Source organism: Copadichromis virginalis, linkage group LG23 (assembly GCF_057382275.1).
Source record: "Copadichromis virginalis isolate Kocher_CV1m ecotype Utaka linkage group LG23, C_Virginalis_male_GT1.1, whole genome shotgun sequence".
Classification (NCBI taxonomy): Eukaryota; Metazoa; Chordata; class Actinopteri; order Cichliformes; family Cichlidae; genus Copadichromis; species Copadichromis virginalis.
Genome location: NC_140639.1, coordinates 38,822,581 through 38,835,596, shown reverse-complemented (window position 1 = coordinate 38,835,596; position 13,016 = coordinate 38,822,581). Strand labels below are relative to the sequence as shown.

Genomic DNA, 13,016 nt, shown 5'->3' with positions numbered 1-13,016 from the left:
ATAGTTTTAGAGTTTTCTGGTACACAGTTGCTTGATTGCTGTTTCTTAAACATTTATTCCTAGATACAGCAGCTTCACTGTGATGCCCATGCAATCATTCTCATTTTCACATACTCAGACACACTGTTTTGACAGTAAACCAAAGATGTTATGCAAGCAGAGGGGAATCTGGCATAGTAAAAACACACTTTATACCAAAATCAGATGCGGACACCTATGGAGGCCCCCCTCCATAGGTGTCCCTTCATTCCAGCTCCATCTGAGTGTTTATATGTAAACAGATACCACAGCTATCTGAAGGAGCATGAAATGACTGTACCTGTTCACAAATCATATGTTTATCTCTTCTATTGATATATTCAATCATTTTGTACTTTAAAAAGTCAATAAATCTCAAAATTTGGAATTGAATCTATAATAATTTTAATTATTAAGCTATTAGACATTGTAATGTATGCGACTTTACAAAGTTTACATTTGTGGTTGGTAGCATTTGTTTTTGGGTTTGTTTTCCTTTTTCTATGTGATGACCCACGTTTACATTTACTCACCTGGGGCATTTTCATCCTGAAAATGGTGCGCACTTTTTCCTGCTGTCTGGGTTGATTGGCAATCTTCCTTGAGAACAAAACAGCAACAGGCTTTTTACTTTTGTCTCTTTCGGTAGGTGCGTCGGGAGTGGCGTGTAAATATTTGACAAGGCACTGCACACAGACGACAAGCTTCCATATCTTGTGTATTATAAGAGTGGTCTTTAATGTACCGCCATTTCCGTACAAATAAATGTTTTGCTACATTATTTCAGGCCTGGACAAAAGGCACACCTGTGATCGGTTGTCTTGTTTGTACAGGTGCAGCTTGTGTAAGGCCTGCTCATTTCCTCCACTCGGAGCGTTGCAGCTGAAATGTGAAGGTGGCTTTAAGCTTTTGTTTGCTGTCTCTCATATGTGAAACGTACAGAAAGACTGGGATTCAAATCTCTTGGAAAGTATAAATATACATCCTTTCTTCTGGGGATTTATGAGTGCTTACTGTTAAACTTTACTCTGCCCTCTATTCAGGTTGTTTAGGGAGAAGAGTAATCTTTAATCAAAAGGAAATTAAATGACAGAGAGGTCTGAGGTAACTTTGGGTGGAGAACCTGCACCGCCTCAATCCTTTTCTTTCTACAGAGAAAACTGATGCAGCTCAATTTGAATATTTAGACAGAGCTGTTGAAATTATCAAAAAGTCCACGAACCTGGCTGTAGTCTCAGCATGTAATGGATTATTTATATCTTATATACAAATAAAGTAAGGAAATCCCTGTAGACCTCCAACCCTGCCCCCTAAAAAAAATAAAAAAAATCATTTGGTCAGATAAACGGGGGATGTGTCGATTTTCATTCAAATAAGTCACTTGTCCTATAGTCTAGCCCTCATTCACATGGATGCATTGGGTGCAGCACAGGACTCAGTATCTTGTCCAAGGACACTTCGAGATGGGATAGAGCCACCGACCACTTGAGCCGCCATCTTTGCTTTACAGCAAGCTCACGAGGAAACACTTGATACATTTTGTGCTGCTGCTGCAATATTGCGCTCTGGCTTTTGTACTTATCTTTGTTACATAGACAAACAGCAAAACGTTAGCGCCACCTTTAAGTTCATAGATACAACAAATTGCCATTTTGGAAACCTTTTCTTCTGACACCTCTTTGTCAAACATCTATGAGGTATTATGCTCACCAGGCAAGAAAAGCACATTGGCTCTTTTTCTCTCTGATTAAGCAGGTCACGAGACATGATGCCCTGTGCATGTAGCTAACAGCTTCTCTACACTACATTGTAGCGTGTTATATTTACTGATGACATTCCAAACAGGACTAAAAAAAGAATAATGGATCATTTCTATACAGCCTGTGTTGATTGAGTAATTCACTCTTCTGAAAATTTGTTGTGTTTTGTAATCTCATCTAATTTTTGGAATTTCTGTTAAAATTCCTTAGGTGCACAATGATGTAGCATTACAATGCTTTCTTTTTATCCATGATAGACTGTTATATGATTGCCAACTATAATTTAATCTCAGTATCCACTGGTATTCGAGACAACTTGATGCAATATGAGATAATCGGGGGAGTTAAAGGGGGCGATCGTGGCTCAAGAGTTGGCAGTTCGTCTTGTAATTGGAAGGTTGCCAGTTTGAGCCCCGGCTCCGACAGTCTCGGTCGTTGTGTCCTTGGGCAAGACACTTCATCCGTTGCCTACTGGTGGTGGTCAGAGGGCCCGGTGGAGCCAGTGTCCAGCAGCCTCGCCTCTGTCAGTGCGCCCTGGCCCTGGGGCGGCTGTCACCATTCACACACTGCCATCACCAGTGTGTGAATGGGTGGATGACTGAATGTAGTGTAAAGCGCTTTGGGGTCCTTAGGAACTAAGTAAAGCGCTATACAAATACAGGCCTTTTACCATTTAATCAAATACCCTAGCTACTAATCTACACTCAGAAAGGCCCCTCCTTTGTGACAAAGCTCTCAACATGAGGCTTTATAATATGACATTCCTAACCAGTGGATGATGTTGTGGTTATGTCCATCTTTTTACTGTCTGTGTTGTTTAATTCAACTCAATTACATTTTATTTGTATACCACCCAGGTAAGATAAAGAACCTGCAAGACCCTACTCTACTCCTAGAGAGAAGGCTTAGGGGTTAACCTGCTCTGGCTCTCATTCTACCTTTGAAAACTCTTGGAACCACAAGTAAGCTTGCAGACTAAGAGCAAAGTGGTCCAGTCTATAAGTTATAAATGAATAAAAAAACTCGTTTTTCAGCATGACTCTTATACAGGATATTTCCAATTTTAGAAATAGTGTTTTATGTATCATCTGACTTCATGGATAAATAAAGCTGCGTGTCATCTGCATAGAAATTAAAATGCATGCAGTGTTTTCTAATAATATTACTCAATTTACCAGTCGATCTACGTCCCTACCCTCACCTATGGTCACGAGCTGTGGGTAGTGTAAGCCATACAGCTAGTTATACAATAAGGGAATACTAAGAACACTAAGAATATCATCTGCAGCCAATTCAAGAGAAAGTGTACATGATAAAGCATGTGCTTGTTACAGCATAAAATAAGTCGTATGTAAACGGTTGGAACTGAACTACACAGTTTAAGCTACAACACCAAGTTAGCTTGGTGGTGGCAGTTAGCACTGTTGCCTCACAGGAAGAAAGTCCTGAGTTTATCCCCACCATCTGGCCGGGGCATTTCTGTGTGGAGTTTGCATGTTGTCCCTGTGTTTGTGTGGGTTCACACATAAACAAGTCAGTTCTCCATCAGCATATAAAATAAGTAAAAAGACAAAAACAATTTAGAATAGTTCAGTATTTACTCATAAGTGTTAACATAAATCTCTTTCAATTTGACAACAGTCTTGGTTCAGAAAAATAACTTTGACTTGAGTCCTTGACTGTCTTGACACTCCTGTGAAAGCGGGTTTTTGTAACAGTAAGAAACAAAAACGTCTCTGTGAGTCAGACTGCACTGACTCGTCTGCTTGAAAAGCTAATGTATTACTGGAAGCAGGCAGCCATGTAGGGCCCGTGGTAAATTCCCAGAGACCGTCAAGCATGCAAACTGCTTTTCCTCACATAGCAAGCCTATATATCATGCAGTGACTTCATCATATGCATGAGGACTAAGATGTATTAGTTTGTCAGTGACAGGAAAACGGGCTTGTCAGGTGAGAAATAAATGCCAGAGATGAAAGACACACAACTGTGCTCCTGATGGCTGCTTTGATGAAAGATCTTTCCAAGTAAGATGCATTGATGTGAGAATTAAACCTTCTTGGCAACGTTTTAAGAGGGGACCGACGTACTGCTAAGGTTATAAAAAATGTTGATTTGACCTCTGTGTTAACATTCATTCTGTTTGATGATACATTACAGGGAATTAATTTATCTGATGTTTTTTGCTGACAAATAAAATCTAAATGAAGTCTGTACAGTGAATAAAAAGCAGGAAGATGAGCTTAGCTCTGTTCCCAAATCTCATTGTTAAATGGTCTTAACTGGTGAGCTTGACAGATGTAGGTGGGCAGATTTTAAAAACAGCAAAGCTTTTTATTCCTGTGTAGTCATTATGCCAAATTTATAATGCTAACTGATAGTTTATTTATCCTGTTTGTTCTATTTATCTCTAATGGAAATGAGAACAGGAGTCTTTCCAAAAATTATTCATCTTTAGTGATGATTATTACTATTAGCATTATTTCACTGAGCTATGGTGTTTCTGATTATCCATCAAAAATGTAATATGCTACCCACTGGTGTGGAATACTCTACTGAAGCCTCGGTTTGAGGAGGTGGAGAGAGTTTGTATACACAGAGAAAACAAACAAACAAACAAATACAATTATTAAAAAAACACAATTATTTCTGATGTTATGTATTATATTAATAACATAGTAAAATAATTAATAAGAACATGATATTATCCTTTCCTAGTGCTGTAACATTGCAGTGCCCCTCTGCATCTGCAAATCTCTCTGTGCTTTCAATGGGCCGTCCACTGCGCTCTGTAATCATCATTATTTCTGCTGTAATGAACTTTAGAAACTACAAACTGGTTACGTGATGCCAACATTTCTTCTGCTTATAATTTGATAAACTGCAACATTATAAATTGGTGACATGACAGCCTTGCCCCAGGGTTAAAATAACAAGATAACCATGCAGAGACTTTTCTTCAGCCCTGCAGTAATGTTAAATAACTGCATAGATACAATGTATTTTACTAAAGTAACCATAAAGTTATATCAAAGTCAGTGTAATGGTATTATATTACACTATCTGGCGTAATGTTTTTAGAATTTAAATGTCATTTGTTTTTATATGTTGCTATCCGGTCTTTAAGTCCGACGTCAGTAGCTGTGTCTGGACCCAAACTCCGCTTCAGGTCCCAAAATCAAACGATGGCTGCGGCATCATTGAGAGTTGAAAACTGTCCATATTATTTTATCTTTAGTAAAACAATCAGTGTGGCTGCTCTACCGGGTGCAACAATTAAGTTTAACACCCAGGCATCCATGAAAACAGAATGAAATGAAATTCATTGACCTCATAAGGGAGTAGTCTATAGAGTCCAGTCTAAATAAATGAGAATGCAGTGCATGTAGAGCAAGGGCGTAGGTTTGGTTGCAACTTGGCAGAGACACATAGAAACCTTTACATGGTCTCCATGCATGTTTTATGTGATTGAAATAAATGTAATAATAATAAAGATCTTACTGTAAATGTTGTAAATACTTTGACCTCACAGGTTTTCCCCCCTTTTTAACATTGCATGAGACACAAGAGAAGTGCTCTACTTGGGACCTAACAAATGCCAGGAATGCACTGTGGGTAGAGGGAGGCAGGGTGGGAGAAAAAGCAAACCGCAAACTGAAATTCAACACTTTATCACCAAAGTAACTCCTGCAACATATTGCATTAAGAATGGGTGTGTTTCCCTCTAAATGCAAAGTACAGAGACAGCTACAGGCAGAGCATTCCTCACGCTAACATGTCCGACGTGCAGCTGTTTAAACCACGAAACACTATAATAGAAACACAGACTGACACAGACCCTTACAACGAATACATTTAACCTTAATTCTGCAGCTGGGTCCTGATGATAATTCTGTTTAGCCTCACCCAGACTGTGTAATAAGAAAGGAATCCCACTAAAGCAGAGCGCCTGGGCGGAGCTCTGGTTAGACAACACTATGTGGAATTAGCTGGCAGAAAATCAGGCTCTGCAGTCCACCCTGTCCTGCACTGTATGCTTTCCTCAACGCTTCATTTTACACAGGCATGTCCCAGACATATGGAAGGTAAAGTGAACTAATCCACTCATTGCACACGTTATGCAAGTGATTTCCACTCTTATCCCAAGGTTGTGCTCTTATGATTTGCAGCTGGTTTTGTATGTTTTTTTTGTGCCCATCACTTTGGTCCAGAATTTTAAAAATAAACATTAAATTCCAAGTTTTTATATGAGCTGTGATGAAATTTCATACCTATATTTTTGGTCCTCATTGAGTAATTGGTTCTGATGATAGACTGATTGTACTCGTGGTTTCCAGAGGATAGCTCCTTACAACTTTGTCATCGCCTGAATTTTAATCTTTGTATCAGCTTTCATTGTTGATGATCATGGTTCCCATGTGATGAGTTGCACTAACGAGTTACCGTTTAGTCGTCCTTGGACTTTTCCTTTCCTCCCACCCTACTGTAGCATTAAAATGTTTAGCTAGTCTGTCGTCATGTCTTAATCCAGACTTTTAATCAAAAGTCACCACCAACTCAAAGTTCACTTGTCCATAAAAATCAATAAAAATTCATGATCAGAACATTTCCTGCAGAGATGCATGCTTTCGGATGATGAACCATATCATTATTTTGGTTATCCATAAACTTCTCCTCTGGTGCCACCCTGGGGTTAACATTTTTAACTTTTAATGAAATGTCCCAACAACCTTGAGACTGCACAGTCAGGTCAAAGTTCACTTGGTTAATTAATATATGAATGCATCTTATTATAGGGTCTGTAGCTTATAATATAAAGCTCCTTGAGGCAACTGTTGTAATATAAATAAAATAAAATTGAATTCAAATGTCTTGTCATTTAATCTGTTCACACCCATTTATTTTTCAGCCACCGTTTCTCTTTAGAGCTGATGATTCTTCCTGGCCTTGTGAATCAGCTGACTTTCTCTCTGGCACAGACACAACTCACATATACATTCAGCAGCTGTATGAGAAATGTGACAACGCTTCTCCTGTTTGGCACGTGAAAAAGAGGAGCTGCATTGTAGCCTTTAGCAAGCCAGCCCCGAAAGGCAGAAGAAAAGAGATTAGTGAATCTTGTCTGAATTTTCCTTTGTTTACACCTGCCTCCCCCTCCATTACACTGACAGCTGACAAACTGGGTGCTTGGAAACATCGCTGGAAGGGGTTAGACTTTTCACACAAAGCCACTCTTCGGACATTTTTCTTACTTTCACAGCACAAAAGCTCGAGTTTTAGTCATTTTTATTGCTTATTTGATTTTGAACTGAAGAGCCTTTTAAACCATCACTCTGGGTTTCCCATATGGTTTTGATATATTGTTTTAATATTAAGCCAAAGAACCTTTTCCCACTCTCCAGTGCAAAACAGAATAAATTACGTAATCCGTCAGCAGTAACAGGCTTAGCAAGAGAAGGACACTATTTATCACCATCTTTGTAGGGCTCAAGAAGCTCCTTTTTTCATCTTGATTAGGAGATGAAATTGCCTAGACGAACTGTTCTGGTGAAGCAACAGCTTTATTGAGCACGAGTAATAATCGATCAGCCACATATTGGTTTTTCGCCACTGTCTTGTCTAGTATGGAACCCATATGGAAGCTCAGCCGAAAGTAAGCTGTTACGTTTCATATGTTTGAATTTTCTCACACTCTCTGAGTTCACTGAATTTAAATCTGCTGGCTTCCTCAAGTTTTTCATGTAGGCCATATGTGAGGACCCCTACCAACCCCCACTCCACACAGTTTCCCTATTTTCCTGCAGTACCAGCTGGGACGGACACAGACTGGAAGCGTGTAGATCAATAGATCTAAACTGGTGGTGCATTGTTTCCCCCCAGTCCTCCTGCCTGAGACAATCAGTCATGCACAGCTGTAATGTTGAGAAAGGCTGAAAGCAAAACAATAAGGGGATTTTTTTTTTTTCAGAAAAATGCTGGACCCAGGCTGAAGGTCTTGAGAAAAGAGGATGAAGAGAAGAACGTGTTCCCTGTGGCTCTGAGGCGTGCAGACGGCTTGGGCTTAATGACAAGCCTTTAGTTCATTATGAATGAACTGGTGGCAAACATGGGGCTTAATCTAAAATGCTGACACAACTAGGCAAAGTAGCAGCGCTGAAGCAACGCGTGAGTGGTTATACTCAGATATTGCTTCAGCTAAATTTTATGAAGAAATAATCACAGTAAGGCCTGAAATGTGCTCAGTGTTAAAAATGTGTGCAAGCTCAAATGAGAGCTGTAGATCAAAAAACACCTTATGTAGCACTAATTTTCTGGGACAATTTAAATTTAAGAGTTCTTGAGAAACAGCTTCATTCCAGAAGCTGTGAGACTTCTCAATGCATAAATGGACAAGAAGTGATATTGTAGCACCTTAATCACTACTGACACTCACTGACACCGTCACTTTATCAATGCTGGTCGTCGTGCCCTTTTGCTGCTAAAGTATTTATACCTGCATTCTATATCCATACTTCATACTGGTACTCAGGTTGTTGCACTCAATTTACTGTATTATTCCATTACTTGTTATTCTGTTTTGTTTTAAAAAAATAAAACCCAAAATTATTTATTTATTACTTTTTAAAAATTCCGTTTCTTCGTCCTTCAGTTTCTTTTCGCTCCGGGACCGTGTGTACATGTAAATATGTGGTGCGAATGACAATAAAGCTCCTTGAATCCTTTAAATTCAATGATGCAATGATTTAGGTGCATCCAGGAGGAGGATTGGTAGTCTATCTCAGTTAATGATCTAATGACACTGTTTTTATCTCCAGTTTTTTAGATAATAATTAAGCAAAATTTGGATGTCAATGGACAGATGCACTATTCCCCATAAACTGTAAATAAATGATGGACACAGCCATGTGACCTTTTGGTTTGTGAACTCATTTGAAGCATTAGCGTTAGCATTTTGGCTCGAAAATTTGATCCCTACAATAAACAGACTCGAGTACATGCTAACTGCCGTTAAGTAACTGATGAACGAAATCCTAGTTTCACTTACCAAAGTTGAAACACACCCCTCTAGTACGGCCTGTACCTCTCAGCAGGTACACATTATTTTTTTAATAATTCCAAAATCAACTTTAAATCCTCACAAGAGAAGCTAAAATTACAGTTTTTGCCCGTTGCCTGAACACATTTTGCAAAACTTTGCTCATTGTGCCAAAACCCTAAACACAAGTAAACATGACACAACACTGGGAAATATACCATTCACATCTGCACCAAATTGAAACTCTACTCTCAAAACCTAAACTCTGCTGTCAAAACCTAACATTCCTTTGTCAAAATGTAACTCTGTTGACAAAATGACACATACTTGCATCATATGCAAACACTTACAGAGCAGGAGGAACACACTAGTCTACTTTATATAAAGCACTGCAGTCTTTGATTTCCATTGTTCATTCAGAAGGCATATTTTCAGGAGACACATTTGCAAACAACCAAAAAAGCAAATAGACCTACTCAATATTGTACATTGCAGTACCATGAATTCAGATAAAGCAAAAAAAACCAAAACAAAAAAAACCCCATAATACAGTAATAGAAAAAACACTATACTGTAAACAAAAAATCATGACAATTGTGCATACGTGGGCTCATGGATCCCGCCGTCTGTTGGGGTCTGGCCACAGGACCTCATCAACATCGCAAGCAATGTCTTCTCCCGCTGGGCACCGGGGAAAATATCCTCTTCCATGTCAAAACCATCCATGGATTGCTGTCACCTGAATGTCGCCGCAGGCCTGTTCCATTGCCTGCAGAAGAGGCATGCAGGCATGTAGTTGGCGGTCATATACACGCCATCTCCAAGCCGAAAAAAATTCCTCTATAGGGTTTAAAAATGGTGAGTAAGGGGGCAAGCATACCACTTCAAGTTGACTTTGGTTGGAGAACCAGGCCTGGACCAGAGCAGCCCGATGGAAACTGACATTATCCCATATCACCACAAACCTGGGCTGATCTGGTCTGTTCTGTACAACTATATCATGGAGAGCATCTAGAAATGTGAGTATGTGTTGGCTATTGTATGGACCCAGTATTGCATGATGGTGCAGAAGCCCTCGAAGGCATATGGCGGCACATAATGTGATGTTTCCCCCGCGCTGCCCTGGGACGTGCACAATTGCCCTTTGGCCAATTACATTACGACCCCGTCGTCTTGTTTTGCTCAGGTTGAATCCAGCTTCATCAATGAAAATGTATTCATGAGGCTGTGCAGCTCCATCCATGGCCAAGATTCTCTGAAAAAAAGGGGAACATATCACTGTACTACAGTGCTACACATACAGCACCCTCACCCCATCACACAGGTACCTGTGTAGCTCTCAGAATAGATCCATGTGGTACTGATATGGTACATATTCAGCTGCTACTGGACTTCACCAATACTCTATTGTAAATGTAAGGGACAGTTACACGTACCCGTACATATTCAGCTCGAAGTCCTTTGACCCTGTCACTGTTCCTCTCGAATGGGACTCTGTAGAGCTGCTTCATGGTGATGCTGTGTTTACCCAAGATGCGTCTGATGGTGGTGATGCTCACATGGTCTATGTTGCTGAACACTCGCCTGTCTGCAAGTATTTTCCGTCGTAGCTGGTGGAGACGGATGGCATTGTCTGCCCTCACTAGGTCCACAACAGCAAGTTCCTGCCGTTGTGTGAACAGGCGTTGGCGTCCTCCCCCAGAAGGTCTTCGAGTCATTCTAGAGAAATACAACCACATATTGTCATCGGTTTGCTTATTTTTCTTACAGTACTTCACTGTATATACTGTATCATCCACTGTACAACACTGTACTTCAATATAAGTAATCATGGTATGTTTCACAGAAACTACCACTTTGGCTGCAAAAGGAGCATTAGCACCCTGCAATACCCTGTACACTTGATATGGTAACTGTAGAACAGTACTATGAAAACCATCTGAGTAGAGTAGAAGGCAGTGAGATGAAGACAGACCTGTTTTCTAGTCGGAATTTTCTTATTACAGATGCCACTGTGAAGCGGCTTAGATGTGGGTGGACTCTCTGCCCAGCTTCCCTCATAGTCAGGCCGTGGTTGATGACATGGTCCACCAAAGTTGCTCTTATATCATCAGAAATATGGGTCCGTGCATGGCCTCTTTGACCTCCTCCTCCTCTTCCTCTTGCTCTCCCTCCATCCATGCTTGCAAAGTTCTTGAATTGGCTAAACTGAGGGCTTTTTGTAGTTGGCTAATTGGTGTTCAGTTTTGCAAGTAAGTGCCTTCAGGTGTATATTTGAGTGGTTGCAATTACCCGATGTGTTTTGTATTTTGGATACATGTGTTTTCCAAATGGCACCCTGAAATTTCATTTTTGAACGAAGTGTCTTATGTATGAAATAGAGTGTAGTATGCAGGACCATGTGTGTTGCATAAAGGAGTAAGTGTGTTGCATAATTGCAACCAGAGTGCAAAGCAGCACTTTTGTTTAAGGTATGGGTACATGTGTTTGGGGTATGGTAACAAAAGCTTCAAGTTGTGTTACTTTAGTCTAAGCATGGGTTTATAGTGTTCAAGCAACGAGCAAAAACTGTAAACACACCAGACTGTAAACATCTTACAGTTTTTCTCAAATGCTAAAACACATGTCACAAACGTTACCACCAGGTCCCCCAATGTCCAAACACAACACCCTTCTCTAAAGCTACATAAACACAACCACACCTTCCCACTGCAAAACTCAAACTCCCACACCAAGAGAGCAGCTCGAAGCTGTCAAAACTGTAAACACTATACACAGCATTACACACTACAGCAAAACAATTGAAAACACAATGCTCAATTTGTGAGAAGGTTCTTTGTTTCATAACTGCCAATGCATATTTTAGAAACTATACAGTAACGGATCGTCGTAGATCTCTGCAGAGGATTAGGCATTTAGATTTGTGAGTTTCATATGAGTAGTATAAATCTATAGAAAATCCTGCATGTACGTACACTACTGTAACACAACTCAATGCAAAAACAGAATCTATTGCAGTAATCTTGTAAACATGAACAGGGTGTGAAGTTTTTTTATTTACGTTATTCACACCACACACACACCACAATCACTGTGCGGCATCATGTCGCTGAGCTGTTGCTCGCATCTCGTCCGTAATGATGGTGCGAGGTTGTCTTGCTCTCCCTCCTGGACCTTCTCCTCTCCCATGTTGGCCTTCTCCTCTTCCTCGTTGGTCGCTCCTCTTCCTCCTCTCATTTGAACTCCTCTTCCTCATTGGCCTGCTCCTCTTCTTCCAGGGCCAGCTCTTCTCCCTCCTCTGCATCAAATTCCTCTTCCCCTGACTCTGCCTTCATCCATTGTGTTTGTTTGGAACCTTCAGCATACTGTGCACTCTGAACTTGCTTTTACATGTGGGTACAGCATTAGCAACAAGTGTCTTCAATTTTGAGTCATTGTGTGTAGTGAATGACGCCAGGTGTGTTCCCTGTGTTCAAAGATTGGTGACTGTGGCAAGCATTTTGCATCACATGGGCTTTCATTTGAGGATATGAGCAGAGTTGTTTTGCAACATGTGTTTTAGCAAGGAAAAATGTGTTTAGATTTATGAGTACAGAGGGTTGTGTTTTGTGAATTGTGTCTTCATGTGACATGTGTTTATGGTACTGGAATATGGTGGCTACATTTAGTAAATGTGTTTAGACTACTGGTCATTTGGGTTACAGGATTGGCTTTTGTGTTTTAACATTTGAGAAAAACTGTAATTTAATGTGGCCTTTCCCCAAGTGGCCAGTGGGGGTACTACGCCCCCCTTTTTTTGTTTTGTTTTATTTTTTTACACATTGGCTTCATTGTTCAGGCCTAGATGGTACCATTTGTTATTACTGTTTCATTTGAGGAGGTTCTCACATCTGTCGTTTTCGTTTTTTTGTTTGGTTGGTTTTTTGAGTTACAGTACATGTAATCACTGTAGATGTAGTCAGTGAAAATATATGATTTAAGTTCCTCAGTGAGTACCATTAAGTTTGAGTCATCTGTCAATCCTTGTTCTTATAGTTACTATTTTTTGAGTGGACTGGTGCATTCTTACAAATACACGTCTTCCTGTTTGTGTTGATTTTCATTATTGTAGAGAACCGAAAGCCATATCCGTCATGACAAATGAAGCCCTGAACATTAAACAGGGGACTTTTCTGCTAATTTACTCTGTCTTTCCACTCCAG

The 13,016-nt window shown here is 40.1% G+C and overlaps 1 protein-coding gene across 1 annotated transcript; it reads right to left on the bottom strand.

Annotated features, from left to right (window-relative positions):
* Window positions 1–7,913: 7,913 nt before the first annotated feature.
* On the bottom strand, window positions 7,914–11,379 carry LOC146681588 (uncharacterized). Its single transcript, XM_085448785.1, has 4 exons — window positions 10,790–11,379; window positions 10,251–10,533; window positions 9,971–10,069; window positions 7,914–7,973 (listed from the first exon to the last, which is right to left on the bottom strand). The coding sequence occupies exons 1-4, from the start codon at window positions 10,993–10,995 to the stop codon at window positions 7,914–7,916; spliced, it is 648 nt and encodes a 215-aa protein (XP_085304911.1). The 5' UTR covers window positions 10,996–11,379.
* Between the last annotated feature and the right edge of the window lie 1,637 nt (window positions 11,380–13,016).